Source organism: Oryza glaberrima, chromosome 2, assembly GCF_000147395.1.
Source record: "Oryza glaberrima chromosome 2, OglaRS2, whole genome shotgun sequence".
NCBI lineage: Eukaryota > Viridiplantae > Streptophyta > Magnoliopsida > Poales > Poaceae > Oryza > Oryza glaberrima.
This window is the reverse complement of record NC_068327.1, coordinates 8,328,282-8,345,617: the sequence shown is the minus strand read 5'-3', so window position 1 is coordinate 8,345,617 and position 17,336 is coordinate 8,328,282. Positions and strand designations below refer to the sequence as shown.

The window sequence follows — 17,336 nt, the reverse complement described above, 5'->3', positions numbered from 1 at the left end:
GCGGCGGCGGCGGAAGCAAGTCGGGGAGGTGCGCGCTGTGCTCGGTGTGCCTGGAGGACGTCCAGGCCGGCGAGATGGTGCGGCAGCTGCCGGCGTGCAGGCACCTGTTCCACGTGGGCTGCATCGACATGTGGCTGCACTCGCACTCCACGTGCCCGCTCTGCCGGTGCAACGTCTCGCCGCCGGCGACCATCGTGATGAAAGCCACAGCCACGTCGACGGCCACCGCCGCGGCGGCGGCGCAGCAGCTACCGGCTGACACGTTGCCGCCGGTGTGACTCCGTAATAACTGACATGAGAAGTGATTGTCGTACATCATGCCATCATGGTAGTTCTGATTAATTAAGCATCGATTGATGATCCTAGAGAGATACAGGTACAGTGACGTCTACACAAGAACAATTGTGCATTGAAAGTTTGGGATAGAGTTGTTCATCTGACAGAATGTCTTTAACTGATGTGGTCACTGATACATGGGCCTGTAAGTGATGGGTCTCAAATATCAGTAACCATGCTAATCTAATTTTACGTTAGAGGATGTCAATTGAAAAGTTTGGAACCGAATTACTCCTGCTAATTGGCCATCTTTGAAATGTAAATTAATGCAAAGAGGCAACCTTTGTCCTCCCGTGTCTACTACTAGCAAAGGGGTAAATTAATGCAACAGACAATGACTCGGCAATTCTAACCCTTATTAATTGATGCGTTTGGTTAGATTGGCAGTCTGGCACAAAGAATTAGCGGTCACATTGAAAAGGCTTAAGATATTGCAGCTGAGAACATCTGCATCTCATGTCAAGTGAAATTAGTGGTGCTTCCGAGTTGTTTGGTTCTCTACCCTACTAAATCTTTGGTGGTGTTAAATTTTTGGCAAATTTTGACACTATCAATATTTTGATGGATAGAGATGTATAATGTATTACACATATTTAGATTGATACCAATATGAAACTAAATATTTGATGATATGGAGAGGAAAGTTCAATATTAATGCCAAATTGATCATTGGCATTGTCAACGATTTGGCTTTAAGCCAAATATACAGTATTGCTATTCAAATTACTAATAAATTGGTAAGGCACTTTTTTATCAAACCAAAATGGCCCTTATTTGCGTTCGCGAAAAATGGCCCTTATTCAACAAAATACAGATTGAATTTCGCATCAGGAACAGTGTTTAGGGATTATTTAGTTGCCCACCTCTTTTTGCGAAGTCACATAATGTGGTGTCTCTTTGCGAAAAATAACATTTTTTAAGTGTCATGTAGAAAATTTTATCTACATAAATACACTTATTTTGGAAATTTGTTGCTAAAAGATGATCCACGTAGGTGTAAATAATTGCAGACGTTACAATTAAAAGAGGAAGAAAACGAAATTGCAGGCATTATAGTGAAAAAAAATAAAAAATATTTTTGAACATTGATTACAGTGACATCTATGGCTCTATAAAATTGTACTATAAAGAGAATAATAAAAAGAGAAATGTTATTAGGAAGTAAAATGAGCCATTTTAAATAATTTAAGGGTTAAGCGGTCAAATAAAATTGTTTGAGAAAAAAATGGATTTTTTAAATTTAAAACCATGTAGGTATTTTCCACATATTGTGTGAGACGCGCCGTGTGTGTGTTGTGGTGGTGGTGGGGGATATCGCAAAGGGACTGAGATCCTCTGCAGTGGACCCACGATCCTGATCGGTCGCAAAGAAGAGGGCCAGAAATTAAGCTCCAGATCAAAGTACGCGTTGTAAATATATAAATTAAACCATTTCTAAGTGTACAAGATAGCCTTGAATCCGCCGCAGAACCTTTCAGCAAAAGGAGCTCTAAATAGGTAGCCTTCTGTCTAAAATCAAAGAGTAGGTCAAATCGTAGTCCTTGGTAGGCGCGAGAGAACTCGGTAGTTGGATTTCTTTTTAATTGCTCGGACCGAAGGTCCTGAGTCTTGTTTTTTTCACACTTGTAAAGTTTAATCCTACCCTATCTTCTATCTATTATATACTAAAAGTCCATTAAACTTCCTACAAACACTCTTAAGCCGCCACATAGAACTCCTACAAACGCTCCTAAACTGTCACATGGCACTCTAATAAATTAGATTTATTTTCCTTTAAATATGGTGGACCCATTATTTTCTACCATAAAAAAATAAAAAAATTGAAAGGCCCACATTCCTCTCCTTTCCGACCTGTACGTGTAGTACGCACGCCATGCCACCATACGCACGTATGTGGATGTATTGGCCCCTCCTTTCTTTCTGTTTCTTTCTCTCTTATTTTGATGACCCTTCTGTTCCTATCTCCTATTTTGGTGATGTGGTAGATTGAAAACATATTATATGACTATACAATCTAAAATCATATAACTATTTTTTATGCACTGCACGTACATTTGTTGCATAATTCAAGACCCAAATTAACTATATTTAACGAGTAAAAGAAATATGTTACTTTGGACTAGCTATTGAACACTCGAGACACAATTTTTAGGGAAATCATATAGAGTTTAAAACACTTGATTGATAGCACGTAGCTTATATTAGAACATCATGAAACACGGATAATTAATTAGTAAGATTTAAATAATAAGTAGTAGAAGAAATATATCATTTTGGTTCACGAAGATTATATTTATGTTTAAATATAGATAACTCAAAACGGTAAATCCATTAATTGGATCTATCTCAATCTATCCGTAGCCTCATATCCCATATAATTTATCTGTTAATAAACAATGATAATCTATATCAATCTTACTGCTTAAAGATAAAAGATTATTGGATTTATTTTTAAAAAAATGACACATAAGGTGTAACACTATCACTATGTATCACATAGTAAAATTTGAACTGAAAATAAGATTTGTATAAAATAACATAGAAAATAGAAAATCTCCATATAGTGTAAATTGAACCAATCTATCTATCACTACAAACGTTCTCAAGCCACCACGTGGCATTCTACAAACGCTCTAAACTCGCCATGTGTCATGTCCTAAAAATCAGAAATAATCTTATAAATTCTGAACAAAATGAAACCTATCAGCGTCAGTTTTAAGTTCCATTATTTATAAATGTTAGAAAAATAAATCGCATGCACCTCCTCGCCTACTCATATGCACATACCACTACCTGTCCCCTCCCTATTTTTAGCTATTAAACAATAAATATATAATCAATAATTTATATATTAGAAAAACCATAATATTTAAGGTGCACGTCTGATTTTTGCAATATTTATAATTAAACCAAGAATTTAAGATCTGTATGTTTATATTTTCTTATATACAAAGTATGCTATTCGCCCATATTCGACCCACATGCTTTGTATATCATACAAATAAAATTGAAATACCTTAAACAAATTGGCTGCATGTATTATGTCATTATACACCAGTCTGCAAACAAGCTAAATTAAATCAATAGTATAACTATAAAACTATTTTTTTAGGGTGAACACCCCTGCCCTTTTACATGACATTGGAATTGCCATAAAAGAATTATGAAATAATCCAACAACATAGGTTACATCATCATATGTTGTTTTTGCAAACTTGCATAGCTAAATTAGATAAACACTATCTAAGTAAATAGTCCAAGCTACCAATGCATAGCAAATCCAATGCCCATAGTTAGAGAAAACAAACTCCAATTATTTCGTGAATTTTTTTAAATGTGCTGAAATAATGCAAGCAAGCTGAATGATCTTTCATGTATTTACTCTAAACTATGTTACCATCGAATTAACATTGCGTGTGGTTATGGCTTTCTACACCTTCCCGGTAACTCTGTTTATTTTCTTTGTGCATAGACCATTCAAAAGGTGAATCAACTATATGAGCATTAATGGTCTATGAATATACACTTGAAGCATTAACTTTGGAGTCCATTTAGACTTTAGGATATACCAAAAACATGGAAAGTGACTAACTAAGCTTGACAAAAAATGAGATCACCACTATGATAAATCACAAGGAAACCTCCATAGGTGCAAAAACCACATCTCAGTTGTAGGACACAATGACTAGGAGCTGTGAGAAAACCGTACGGTAGAGGAAAATGAACAATGAGTTTAGCTATGTCTTACTTTTTCACCAACCCCCAAAACTAATGAAAATAAAACCACCCTGATTTTAATATTCAGTTAATTTGTTAAACATGTTCTAAACAAACTAAGTCTACTATTTTTTATATAATGATAAAGATTATAGATAATTGGTTATACTAATGATGAATTGAATATTATATAGTATATAACTTAGAGAAATTATCAAAGTGATGTTGACTAAGAATATTTGTCGAGAAAACGTACTTCCGAAAGATGGCATAGGCTATCTAATTAATATAATCCATTCTCAACATAGCCCACGATACATGCCCGCGCGAATGCGCGGGCTATCTTCCTAGCTCAATGAAATTAGCAACTTACCCATTCGTTAAAAAAAAAAAAAGAAAGCCTTGAATAAATGCAATGTTAGTAGCCGCAAATGCTGAAAATGGCCCCCCAAAAAAAAAATCATAAGTTCCGCCATCACGCAGACTTCGTTACGTGTATCAGACGTGTAATTAAAATGTCATAGTATTAAATAATCAAAGTGCACAACAGCAAATCAAACCATCTTCTTGTTTTTTCCTCTTGGTACGAGACGTAATTTTCTCACAACCTACCTTACAAATTCCGGAGAAACTCCGACCGGTGAAGCAGGTCGCAGCAGCCTAGCTTAGCTTAACTAGTCCTTCCCCCAAATCGATTACAACACAAACCAGCGAGCCCGCGTCCGCGGCGAGCGGCGAGCGGCGAGCTCTAGCTACTGATCGAACACTCGCCGTCGCCGTCGCCGGCCGGCCATGGAGTGCTGCTTCCGCGTGTACGGTCTGGCCATCGCCAACGCGGTGTCCATCGGCGGCACGAGCCTGCTCGTCTACCAGCTCGTCAGGCTGGCGCGGACGCCGGGGAGCAAGGGCGGCGTGGCGCTCGCCATCTTCCTCGTGTTCTGGGTCAGCATCAACGCCGTCGCCTACTCGGTCTTCTGCGGCATGCTCTTCCCGTGGTCCGCGCTGCGGCGGTGCCTCGCGCCGCTCCCGCGCGCCGCCCGGTGGCTGCTCTGCCTGCCGTGCCGGTGCGCGCGGCGGCGGCGGCGGCGTCCGGCGACGAGCACCTCCTCGTCCGCTTCTGCTCTGCCACCGCACATGTACGTGCTGGAACGCGAGCCGCCGGTGAGGTGGGGGGCGCGGGTTGCGACGGCGGACGACATCCCCGCGTACGAGCAGCCGGCGGCGAGCGAGGGCGGCGCGGCGGCGGCGGAGTGCGCGGTGTGCCTGGGCGAGGTGGAGAAGGGGGAGATGGTGAAGCGGCTGCCGGTGTGCCTGCACATGTTCCACCGGCGGTGCATCGACCCGTGGCTGCGCGACCACTCCACCTGCCCAGTCTGCCGGTGCGACGCCTTCGCCGCGCCGCCATTGCCGGCCCAAATGGTGTGACCTCTCGGGGGGTTTTTTTTTTCCCTTTTTTTTGCCGGTGAAATACATATTTTTTATTACCACCTAGAAACATCTCGTTTGTTGATGCCTTATAAAATGTACATAAACAAAGATTGAACTGATTCCGATTACACAAGAAAAACACACTGAAATTGTTCATGAGGACATTATATGTCTTAGTTTGGAATATAGGAATCTAAAACACACAGAAAACAAATAAAATTATTAAGATAGACAGCAGCACAAAATAAAAGGCAAACGAAGACACATTCTTGCAATATTTATATATAAATCGACAAAGTTCAATTTTTTATTTAATAAAATGATACAAAGTCAATCCACAAGAGAAACTACAAAACTTATCATCAAATATAATGTCAACGACCCATGTTTCGGAGTAGTAGTATATTGTCATCGGCTCACAGATTAACCAGTGCTTCTTGTTCTGCAAGAATTCTGAACCAAAAATTAATCCCCCATAAGACGATCTGTGCGATGGCTTAGCCGAGTAAAAGACACGCACAGTTCAAGCCTACCCCAGGCAAGCGTCGCTGCGACATAGCGCAAAAACTACGAAATCTCGCGGCAAAAATCGCTATCGACGCTGCTGGCGTCCACGAGACCTTGCCCCTGTAAGGTCCAAATTCCCCAAGAAAAACCACACGCGCGACCATCGCGTCGCCGCCGCGCCCGTGGTTCGTCGTCGACGTACGGCGGCGGGCGGCCGGGGCGGCGCGCCATGGATTGGTTCGTGCGGTGCTACATGCTGGCGATCGCCAACGGCGTGTGCATCGGCGGAGCGGCGATGATCGTCTACGGGATCGTGCAGGTGTCGCGGACGGGCGGCGACGCGGGGTCCCTCGTCGTGCTCTCCCTCTTCCTGGCGCTCTGGGTCGCCGTCGGCTCCTGCGTCTACGCCTCCTTCTGCGGCGCGTTCTTCCCGTGGGCGTCGCTGCGGCGCCCGCTGGCTCCTGTCCGGGAAGCGCTCTCCCGGTGCGCGCGCGCGCTGCTCCCGCGCCGGAACGGCGGCGGCGGCGATGGCCTGCCGAGCCACCTGGGCGACGGCGTGCAGCCACGGGAGACGCCGACCGTGCGCGGAGGCGGAGGCGCGCGGGTGGCGACGGCGGACGACATCCCCGCGTACGAGCAGCCGCCTGCGGGAGAGGGCGAGGGCGGCGCGGCGGCGGCGCCGGAGTGCGCGGTGTGCCTCGGCGAGGTGGAGAAGGGGGAGATGGCGAAGCGGCTGCCGGCGTGCCTGCACGTGTTCCACCAGCGGTGCATCGACGCGTGGCTGCGGGGCAACTCCACCTGCCCGGTCTGCCGGCGCAACGCCTTCGCCGCGGCGGCGCCGCCATTGCCGGCTCAAATGGTGTAGTCAGCGAGATGCTCTATGCCGTTCTTGCATTCTTTTGCTTGTGCTTATTCTTTTTCTCATTTAACAAACAGCACTGTATATAAACTGTTAAACTGTATATGTACTTGGAGAATTGAAGGAAATTACTGGGTACTAATTGAGTTATGGACTATTTCGAGTGTGTGAGAAATGAGAATTCAGACTGTATATTGGCTGAATATATCATCTGTGCAATTATACAATTCAGACAGTATCACTCTAGAGGGAAAATACAGTAGACGCAAAATATTCTTGAGACAATAATCAGCACTAATTTTCCCATTATCACTCTACAGGGAAAATTGAATAATTGTGAGGTTCAGCCAAGGTTAAGAAGGAAAAGGATCAATAGTATTAGTATCCAATTCTGTTGCACTAGTGCATGGAAGAACAATAACAGCTTGAGCGTATGCGTTTGTACTATGTTTCGCATAAGAAAAATGATTGAGCAAAACCGTATAAATCGATTGCAAAATAGATTTGAATTTTCGGATTAGAAGGGGCTGATGTGAATACAAAACTGGATTGAATCTATCCCTAGATTGTGAAACTAAAAGCCCGCATAGGTTTCTCGGAAAAAAAAGAGAAAATCTAGATAACAATATTCCGTGGAAACGGGACAACTTAAAAGTTACTAGGGTAAACGTTATTTCAATCAGAAAAACGATGTGCGTATGATTTCCCACTACGTGGCGGCGTCATACATGTGTTTCTCCTTTACTGCATAAGGATTTTTGACACACACAGGTCTCAGACCCACGTAAATCGTTTGGGCATGTGAATTTGTTGGCCTGACTGCAACCCATCCATACCCTGGACCGTCCATGTGACTTTTGTTTTTCGTTTTCCCCCCTTATTTTCCTGCTATGTTTTTAATTTTCTTTTTTCGGGCGGGATGCTTTTAAGATTTGATATGGAACAAGAAAAGTATATTAGCACAGTAGTAATCATGTGGCACACATCATATTTTTTTCTTCTTGACCCGATACCTATATGTATGAAATCAGGTACCCGATACCTGAGTCTCAGACCCGATACCTATACATATCAGACTCGGTGCCTGAGTATTAGACACGATACGTATATAGATATTAAACCCGGTACTCATATGTACCATGCTTAAATTTCAGGTATCGTGTATTATATATATAGGTTCATATCGGATACCTGAGTATCATGTATAGTAGATAGATGAATCATATATGGTACGTGGTACATGCCAAGCATATATACATCACATCATGGGAGCCTTGTACGAGTATACCGTTTTAATGGTGTAATGTGCACTAGTCAATCCCGACACTAGACATAATAGTGTATCATCGAAGATTTATCATGACAAAAATGATACTCCCTCCGTTTTAAAATGTTTGACACCGTTAACTTTTTAAGTACGTGTTTGACCATTCGTCATATTCAAAAAATTTAAGAAATTATTTATTCTTTTCATATCATTTGATTCATTGTTAAATATACTTTCATGTACACATATAGGTTTACATATTTCACAATTTTTTTTAATAAGACGAACGGTCAAACATGTGCTAAAAAATCAACGGTGTCAAATATTTTGAAACGGAGGGAGTATCTTTTTTTTCCCAGCCTAGCTCGAGAGGCATATTGCCTTGCCAAGGCATTCAACCATGCCCAGCCCAAGCTCAATACTCTCTCCGTTTCGAAATGTTTGACACCGTTAACATTTTAGCACATGTTTGACCGTTCGTCTTATTCAAAAACTTTTGTGAAATATGTAAAATTATATGCCTACATAAAAATATATTTAACAATGAATCAAATGATAGGAAAAGATGTAATAATTACTTAAATTTTTTGAATAAAAGAAACGGTCAAACGTGTTTTAAAAAGTCAACGGCGTCGAACATTTCGAAACGGAGGGAGTATATCACAGCTCAGGTGCCCAACTAAGCAGCTCTCCCAAGATCACCAACCATTGAAGCCTTAATTTGCACGTAGACCGGTCCAAGGCAGTGCACTTGCACTAGTGGGAATAACCCTCATTTAGCGTGGAGCGGCATGTGTGATTTGGGTTGGAAATGGGAGTTGGAAGCGACGGAACGCGAGGTGCGAGGGAGGAATGTCAGCATCATAACTTATCCCGTCGAAACGGAATCCCGTCGTGTAGTAGTTCTCATTTCACTCACCTTTCGCTCCATTTAAATTTTTTTTTTTAACGGTGAGATTGCCAAGTTTATCGGCGGTCGGAGGCGCGCACGAACGCTGAAGCAGTGAAGCAGCATGTCGGACCCGCCGGCGGACAGCTGCGACTTCGCCGTCCACCTCGTCAGGACCTCGCGCTCCGCCCACGCCATCTTCTTCGCCGCCGTCGTGGCGTCGTCTTCCTCCACTCCATCACCATCGTCACCTCACCCTCGTCCTCTGCTGCCGCTTCTACGCCGATCTCAAGCGCCCGCCGTGGCTGCGCACGCACCGGCTTGCTGCTGCCGCCACCGCCGCGCCCGCGCACAAGCAACAGGCTGTGATGGCGCCGGGGCGGCGAAGAGATGCGGGGCGCACTCGCCGCTGGTGGCGGCATCCCGAGTTACGCGCACCGCGACGGCGACGGCGACGTTGAGTGCGCGGTGCGCCTCGGCGAGGTGGAGCAGGGGGAGGCGGTGCGGCGGCTGCCGGCGTGCCAGCACGTGTGTTCCACGCCGCGTGCATCGACCGGTGGTTGCGCGCCTGCGCGCGAGCGCCACCTGCCCGGTTTGCCGGTGCGCCCGCCGCCGCCGGAACGGGGTCCACGCCCACCGGAGGTAGTACTCGACGTCAATCCCTTCCTGATGTAAGTTGCAGCTAATCTTCGAAGAAAGCTTCGATGAAAACTTGTAACTAAACGGAGATGGCGAGATCTTGCTGAGACTTTTCAAAAGTAATTTGAATCCAACAGGTTCAAACCAAATTTAAACAAATTTCATATGATTCGATAAGGGGAAGACACTGCAGACTGCTCTACTGCAGGAAATTTCTTCAGAACTTTTGGGGTCCAAATCTAGCTGACCCGATCTCGTCAACGTCGCCGCCCAAATCCAACGGCATGGTGATGTGACACGTGGGCAGGGAAGGCTACGTTTTCCTGTTTTCCATTGAATCCAACGGCTCTGATCTCTCCTACAGACAAACAGCTCAGTGAAGGCAGCGTACGCCTTTTTGCCAAGTCTTTGCTCTCGTCATGTCGCTACCAAAATGAGATCGAAATGTGGACTTAAAATCACCAAAATTAATCAACGAAATTGACCGACCTGATCGCTTGCTTGCCGCTCAAATTAACCACACGCATTTGCAACCGCGTTTTTGGTTTTGATAATTACTTCTGCGATTGTTGTGGAGGAGGAGGAAGAGAGAGGAAAGTGTCGTGTCGCCATGTTGCTCAAGCTCTTGCTCGCCGTCGTCCCGCTCGCCGTCATCGCCGGCGTGCTCGTGTACGTCGCCGGCGTCCCGTGGGCCATCTCCATCGTCGTCCTCGTCGTCGTCTTCGTCGTCGTGCACCGGGCGCGCCGTGGCAGGTCACCGGCGGCGGGAGGAGGAGGAGGAATGGTCCGGGATGATCAAGAACCGACGGTGGCGCGGCCGGCGGCGCCGAGCGCCGTCGTCGTTGTGGTGGCGCCGCCGCTGCCACCGCCGCTCCCGATCCAACGTGTGCCGGCAGCAGCGGTGCAGCCCTCCGCGCCGCCGGTCGTCGCCGACGACGTGGCGCTCTTGGCGTACGCGTACGAGAAGAAGAAGAAGAAGAAGAGGAGAGGGAGCGACGGCGACAGCGGCGGCGGCGACGACGGCGACGGCGGCGGCGAGGAGTGCTCGGTGTGCCTCGGCGAGATGAGGCAAGGGGAGGCGGCGAAGCGGCTGCCGGTGTGCCTGCACGTGTTCCACGAGGAGTGCATCGACATGTGGCTCGGATCGCACGCCACGTGCCCGATATGCCGCTCTCCGGTGGACGCCGGCGCCGTGGCGGCGCGGGTGCAGGTGCAAGTGCAAGTGCTATCATGTTAGGACTATGTGTGTGTTTGTATTGTACGTGTGTTTTGATCAGCGCTTCAGCAGATGTGTTTTCATCTGCATCTACTTTGAGTTGGATCCGTTTGTTGATTGATTTCCTCCAAGCAGAGTATCACTCTCTGAATTTTGACTCCGGATGTGTCATCCTTTCATATTTTATTACAGGTGAATATTGCAGCTAACTTGATTCGATGCTCTTTTCTTATTATAGTTTGTAAGTTGAGCTGGAATGGTTTGCTTGGCTCAACTGAAAATCTTTACCCAAGTAAATGGACATCAGCTTTCACTGGACAGAATGGTCTCACAAATAGAGTGATAAGTCATCAATTCTTTTTTTTTTTGCGAAATTCATATTGATAGGGCAGAAAAAAAATTACAAGATTACAACCCTCAAAGGCTGTAATCAGGATAAGAAAAAAAGTATACCAACACCCACACACCAACAACGCCAAGCAGCGCAAACTCATGAGAAAACTAGCACCAGCCCGACCGCTGCTAAACATGACCGACCACCTCTAGACCAACAAAGGAACTACAACTGTGGATCGCCCAAAAAGTGAACAATTCTAGCTTTGAGGCCTTCAGATCATCAGAGCTTCAGTGCAATATTGCAACACGTTGGTCATATCCTCTTAGATTAAAAAGAAAAGAAGGAAACATGTATGATGCGCATGTTTCGAATTAGATAATGCTTTCAACTCTAATAACAAAGTTCATTCTGCATATCTATCTATATCTTGCAATCCGCATCCTTTCCAGGTAACATGGTAAACGATAAGACTTACAAAAGGTAGATGAGTGGTTACTGATCAATTATACTGCTTGTCATCTATATGTGTATATCAGATGTATCAACGTTGCAGGCCTACGACCATCCAAACTTGTAGTCAAGGATGTAGACCATGATCAGCGACAACGGGTAGAGAAGGAAGGCGACGAAGCATGTCCAGAGTGGGAAATCAGTCCGGAAGCTGGTGAAGAGGCCCATTATGATGCACACGAGGAGGATGATGAGTACCTCCGATGAGAAATCCCAGGTTAAGCCCCTCACGTAAACAAGGGCCAAGAACACGGCGAGGCAGAGTGTGTTGTTCATGGTCACTCCACCATAGACCTGCAGTTAAAATGATGGCATCGGATGAAATTTGTTTGGTGCTTCTGATGGCTGCTAATACTGCTGCATAAACTAAATGCAGACAACTTAAAAAGGAAAAGGGTAATGAAGCTAGAGTAATAACGAATTCAACTTTTTAGATAACAGAAGCAACAGATAATGATGGTGTTTATTTAGGGGTTCAGTTATACAAGATACTCAATAGACATACCTCAGAGAAGGTTAGTGACAAAGTCCGTTTCTTCTTCCGGCTAGCAAATATAATTGCTGAGACAGCCTCGCTGGAATTAGTAGCCAAGGGCATTACAATGAAGGAGATGAAAAAGGAGGGAATATGTGTAGCATTTGAGAAATTGTGCACAGCATCAACAAGAGGATCTGCAGATGCTGCTGCCATTGCAGTTCCCAGAAGCAAAAGTAAGATGGCCTTAATGCAAGTCCAGGTTGGATTTCCATCAGCTTCACCTTCCTCTTCATCCTTGTCGAGCAGACCGGTTTGTTCATCCCTTGTTCTCTGAAACATTGTGAGATGCTGAAATTTATCTTTCCATGATAAATCAACTCTAAAACAAAAAAGCTGATAGAAAAAACATACCGCATGAAAATCATTCAAGAACTTTTTTGAGTAGGCACCAGATGTAACAGTACGCTTAGCTTCATCCAGCCATCTCAACATTCCATTAACAAATTCACCCTTTTCAATAAAATGGTTCCGTGATGTATCAAAGTCAGCCATGACTTGATCTGCAGCAAGGTTACTGTTCCAGTCAATATCTTCAAAGTTAATACCAACGATGAAAGCTTGTAATTCGCCGCGTTCTAGCTTTCCGTCATTGTCCTGATCAATCCTGTGAAATAACCTGCCAATTTTTCGGTTTTCATTTAACAGAGCACCTCTTTATGAAATATAGCTAAAAAAACCATGCGGGTGAGGACAGAAACATACTTCTCTATCACCGAAACATTAGGTCTTCCCTCATCGTCAAGAAGGCGACCAATTGAATGCTTTTGAGCATGTCTCAGAAGTCCAGACATTACATGCTTCAGTCTTGTATACTCTAATCTTCTCCTCTGGATCCATGGCTGAAAGACCTGTTTGTGAAAAATGCAAGTCTTTAATGGGCAATGTAGATTAAAATATGAATGTAGTCAACTATAGCAATGTATAGTTGTCCCCAGAAAAAAACCAGAACCTATAATGAAACTACAGATATTTGTGACCCGGTTTCATTTCCTGACAAATTTTGTTGGAGAAGGGCACCATTTATTCTGATTCAAAACTATGTTTTACGAGTCATCAAGTGTGTTGATGCAAGAATATTTCTACTAATCTTTTAAGACAAAATTACATAGGTGACACAAACCAAAACAAAAGGATGGCAAGGCATAAAGTATATACACCAAGGTCATTACAATACCTGATATAGACAATAAGAAAGCAAGAGTAGAGCTGCCGCTATAAGTCCAATAAGGACTGTTATCTGATGACCAGAATGGAGCTTAAAAATCTTCGGTATTTGAACAATAATAAAGGGGAGAACAGATATCGCCATGATTCTTGCTGCATAGCTGGTTTGCTTATCAGTTGAAACACCAGAGCCTGAATTAACATAGATGTTATTCTTTTAACTAATATTATAATGATATAATGCAGGATATGCCTACCAATTCACACTATGCAAATTTGATTAAGTTGAGAAAAGAACAACACGAAATCCTCCCAACATAATGCTGATACCACGTAGAAACTTCATGTGTCAAATCCAAGTACAGAAGGTAAAGGAAAACATATATTTTATCATGATGTATGTCATCTTATCAAAAAACTTAAAGCCAAACTGAAGGCCAGCAGCTCCTATCAAGATAACTACATTGTTAGGCATGTGGGGCATCACATTCTTGAAAGCTAAGCCCTAATAACCGTATCAATATGTCAGCAGGCAAGCTCGTACACCAAATTTTCAACTGAACTTAAAAGTCACAACCACCTGCCATGAGCCCAGCATGGCCTTGTTGCAAATTAAAAATAGATTTCTTGTTCAGGTAAAAGGATGTTCCGCAAATCTAGATCCATAATGGAACAAGATTAACAAAAGAGAATGAAACACAAAGTGAGTATGTGGCATACCTAATAGACTGAAGCCTTTGGTATCCCGTGAATCGATTGCGGTTGAATTCTCTGACAGATCACACTTGCCAACAACAACACAAGATCCCCAGAGTAGGGTCAAGAGCATAACCGTTGACCCCGCGAGCAGGCCCATTCCAATCAAGACCTGACTCTGAGCAACCTCTTTAGTGCCAGAGAGCCCAGAAACTGAAATGCAACAAATGGGGGACCAAGTTAAGCAATTTGCATGCACACTTGCACATGCAACTCAAATCCATCATGTAGAATGGTGCAACAACGTATGACATCATGGTCTATTTATAGGTATTTGTGCAAGCTTAACTCAGCTGGACACAAGAAAAAAGGACTAACCAGCTGTTAGTTGAGTAGCTCCTTGCTAACTATCTTGGCGTTTTATGGGACCTCATCTCAAGGGCCCATAAAATCCATAATGATGTACTCATTCGATTATTGTTTTGGTACCATTCATCCAATAAAACCAGAGCAAAGCTAAGCATCTTGTCATCAGCTGAAGCTAATTAAGCATCTTGTGGTGAAGTGAATCTCAACGATCACGTCACCTTGCATATCAAATCAAGCGATAAAGGTGATCGTTGCTAGCATGAAACAGTCCAAGGTGGACCTTTTTAATCATAGAAAGAAAGAATTAAGATCTCTCTCGTGGTCACGGCCAAGAGTAGTAGTAGTAGCAGCAGCAGCAGCAGCGCGGATCCCACCACGCGAGCGATCGAGTTGTGCAAAGTGAGGAAGGGAAGGGGAGGGGAGGGGAGGGAGTACCGAGGATGAGGAGGGCGTCGGGGAGGGCGCCGAGGATGGGGAGGAAGAGGCCGCCGACGATGCCGGGGCCGAGGATCTGGAGCAGCATCTCGCTCCCGGAGGAGAGGTAGGTGGCGGACTTGAACATGAGGAAGCCGTAGGCGAGCACCAGGAACAGGTTCCCCCACGCCGTCGTCGTGCACGGCAGGAACCCGTACGACATCTCGCAGCCCATGTCCTCCCCCGCCGCCGCCGCCGCCGACGGCAGCCGCAGCACGCTCGCGTTCGCGTTAGCGTTTGCGTTGCCGCCGTCGGAAATGAAGGGGCGGCGGCCATGCGCGAGGAGTGGCGCTACGACGAGGAGGAGGAGGAGGAGGACGGGGAGGCATCGCGTCGGCGGCGGAGGCGGCGCCATCGTCGGGAGTCGGGAGGGAGCGGCGGTGAGGTGAGGCGGCGGCGGGGATAGCGGCGCGGTGGTGGGGGATAAATACGAGAGGAGGGCACGGCCACCGGATTGATGAGGAGTGATTCCGTGATATATATAGCAACATATTATGAGATGGAATACATGGGACTAGGAATCTGAACCCATGTACTCCCCCTATAATAAGCGCAGTTGTTAATTTTAGTACCCAATTTTAACCGCTTATCTTATTTATATTTTTTATTATTATCATTTTTATCGTTATTAGATGATAAAATATAAATAATATTTTATGTGTGACTTAATTTTTTTAAAAAAAAAGTATAATTTTTTTAAATAAAACGGCACAGTCAAACGCTGGATATAGAAACTTAATTTTTTTAAAAAAAAGTATAATTTTTTTAAATAAAACGGCACAGTCAAACGCTGGATATAGAAACTTATGCCTGCACTTAAAATAGGACGGAGGTATAGAAACATTTCTACCCTCACAAGTACAAGTAGAATGCATGACAATCACGGGTAGAAACATCATATTATATGCGTAGCTTGATCAATAGCGATCAAGGTTTACTGAAAACGATCGAGAATTAATGGAAGTGGTAAAAATAGGAACGTGGTGAATTTTAGGTGCTATTAAAATAAAACGCTATATTTCGGTGCTATAGAAGCGAAGACGTGAATTTTCGATGCTATATAACTAATTTTTGCCATATTAAAATACGGACACGCAGTAGTATTTATTTTAGCCTTTAGGACGTGGCAGCGCGTCTCGCAGGGAGTATATGTTTAGATTGGATTTGGTGCTGAACGCGACATTGTTGGGCCAACGCGCATCGCGACACGCGACGCGTCGCAAACTGCGGATCGATGCGTCGTGTGCCGGCAGGCAGAGGCAGGCCGGCCGGCCTCTCGCGTCGACCCAGGGACGCTCCAAATGGGCAAGTGCGAGAGGCGGCACGTGTGCAATTGACGAGTCTTATCTATTGGCTATGTGGCACATGGACGGACCGGGCATGTGTGGGTGGCAGGTACTCTAGCCACTTCCCAGCCACGAGTTTTGTTTTTTTTTCTCTTCTTCTTTTATGTATTCCCTCCCTCCCATTATAAATGTAACTATCAGTTTCTACGTCCAATTTAGATCATCCGTCTTATTTAAAAAAATTTTATAATTAATATATTTTATTATTATAAGATAATAAAATATGAATAGTACTTTGCTTGAGCAAACGGCTAGGATCGCTCGTCGGCCCGCATCCCCGCTGCCTCTTGTCCAAGAAGCTCTAGCCCAAGCTGCTTTCCCTATCGCTTTCCTCTCTCCCACGGCGGCGGCGGTTGTGATTCACGAGATTCCTCACACCGCACCGTGCACCCATGATCCCTCTTCGCCTCCTTCCGTCGCTCCGCGGCAATGGCACAGTCGCTGTCATCCTCATGTGCTCTTCCTCTGTTGCAATTCAAGATAAAGAGAATTGCAATCCCCCACCGGGAGCTTTTTTGGCCAAGATGAGAGGATGAAAGAAAGAGACGAAGGGGGATGAATAGAGCAATTGCAATCTTCTACCCTCTCCCTTTTCCCGTGCCTCTTGCGGTTTGTGGCTGCGATGGAGAGCTCTGGTTCAAGAAGCTTTACCCCGTTGTTGCATTTTTCTGTCGACGACATTGGATCTGTCCATATGTTGCACAACAGCGAATCCATTACCATGCACTCATGCAGCCATCACCGCTATGCATTCCTTCGTGTTCAGTAAATAGAGATTGAACATTGAAGATTGGTTGTTGTTCTGGCAGGTGAGATTAAGATAGAAAAGTGGTTCGTGCTCTGTAATGGGGAAATTTTGCAGCTCTTGCTCTTTGTGCCGTAGCTGCTCAAATTGGTCATGGCAAAAGGTAGAGAACAATACATGGCAGCTGGACCAACGAACTAACTTTGTAGCCCAATAACCACTATTTGATTCAACAGGTTTCATGTCATCTAGCTTTCTAATGTTCATTCTTAACATAATTGAAGTTTGTGGCTTTTATA

At 44.7% G+C, this 17,336-nt stretch overlaps 4 protein-coding genes across 4 annotated transcripts; 3 read left to right on the top strand and 1 right to left on the bottom strand.

The window, feature by feature from the left end:
• Positions 1–4,683: 4,683 nt before the first annotated feature.
• On the top strand, positions 4,684–5,608 carry LOC127764429 (probable E3 ubiquitin-protein ligase ATL45). Its single transcript, XM_052289311.1, has one exon. The coding sequence runs from the start codon at positions 4,846–4,848 to the stop codon at positions 5,476–5,478; it is 633 nt and encodes a 210-aa protein (XP_052145271.1). The 5' UTR covers positions 4,684–4,845; the 3' UTR covers positions 5,479–5,608.
• Positions 5,609–5,915: 307 nt separating this feature from the next.
• On the top strand, positions 5,916–6,988 carry LOC127764538 (E3 ubiquitin-protein ligase EL5-like). Its single transcript, XM_052289428.1, has one exon. It carries the CDS (start codon positions 6,218–6,220, stop codon positions 6,851–6,853), a length of 636 nt encoding a protein of 211 aa, XP_052145388.1. The 5' UTR covers positions 5,916–6,217; the 3' UTR covers positions 6,854–6,988.
• A 2,942-nt stretch (positions 6,989–9,930) lies between these two features.
• LOC127764221 (RING-H2 finger protein ATL74-like) lies at positions 9,931–11,015 on the top strand. Its single transcript, XM_052289074.1, has one exon. It carries the CDS (start codon positions 10,253–10,255, stop codon positions 10,877–10,879), a length of 627 nt encoding a protein of 208 aa, XP_052145034.1. The 5' UTR covers positions 9,931–10,252; the 3' UTR covers positions 10,880–11,015.
• A 514-nt stretch (positions 11,016–11,529) lies between these two features.
• Positions 11,530–15,391, bottom strand: LOC127764220 (sodium/calcium exchanger NCL2). Its single transcript, XM_052289073.1, has 7 exons — positions 14,908–15,391; positions 14,128–14,316; positions 13,418–13,599; positions 12,946–13,091; positions 12,595–12,859; positions 12,211–12,513; positions 11,530–11,999 (listed from the first exon to the last, which is right to left on the bottom strand). The coding sequence occupies exons 1-7, from the start codon at positions 15,299–15,301 to the stop codon at positions 11,751–11,753; spliced, it is 1,728 nt and encodes a 575-aa protein (XP_052145033.1). The 5' UTR covers positions 15,302–15,391; the 3' UTR covers positions 11,530–11,750.
• Between the last annotated feature and the right edge of the window lie 1,945 nt (positions 15,392–17,336).

Coding starts and splice junctions, on each gene's coding strand:
- LOC127764429 (XM_052289311.1), top strand. CDS start 4,846: ATGGAGTGCTGCTTCCGCGTGTACGGTCTGGCCATCGCCAACGCGGTG.
- LOC127764538 (XM_052289428.1), top strand. CDS start 6,218: ATGGATTGGTTCGTGCGGTGCTACATGCTGGCGATCGCCAACGGCGTG.
- LOC127764221 (XM_052289074.1), top strand. CDS start 10,253: ATGTTGCTCAAGCTCTTGCTCGCCGTCGTCCCGCTCGCCGTCATCGCC.
- LOC127764220 (XM_052289073.1), bottom strand. CDS start 15,301: ATGGCGCCGCCTCCGCCGCCGACGCGATGCCTCCCCGTCCTCCTCCTC. Junction 12,514..12,594: donor TCTTGAATGATTTTCATGCG/GTATGTTTTTTC, acceptor ACAATGTTTCAG/AGAACAAGGGATGAACAAAC. Junction 12,000..12,210: donor TGTCACTAACCTTCTCTGAG/GTATGTCTATTG, acceptor TTTTAACTGCAG/GTCTATGGTGGAGTGACCAT.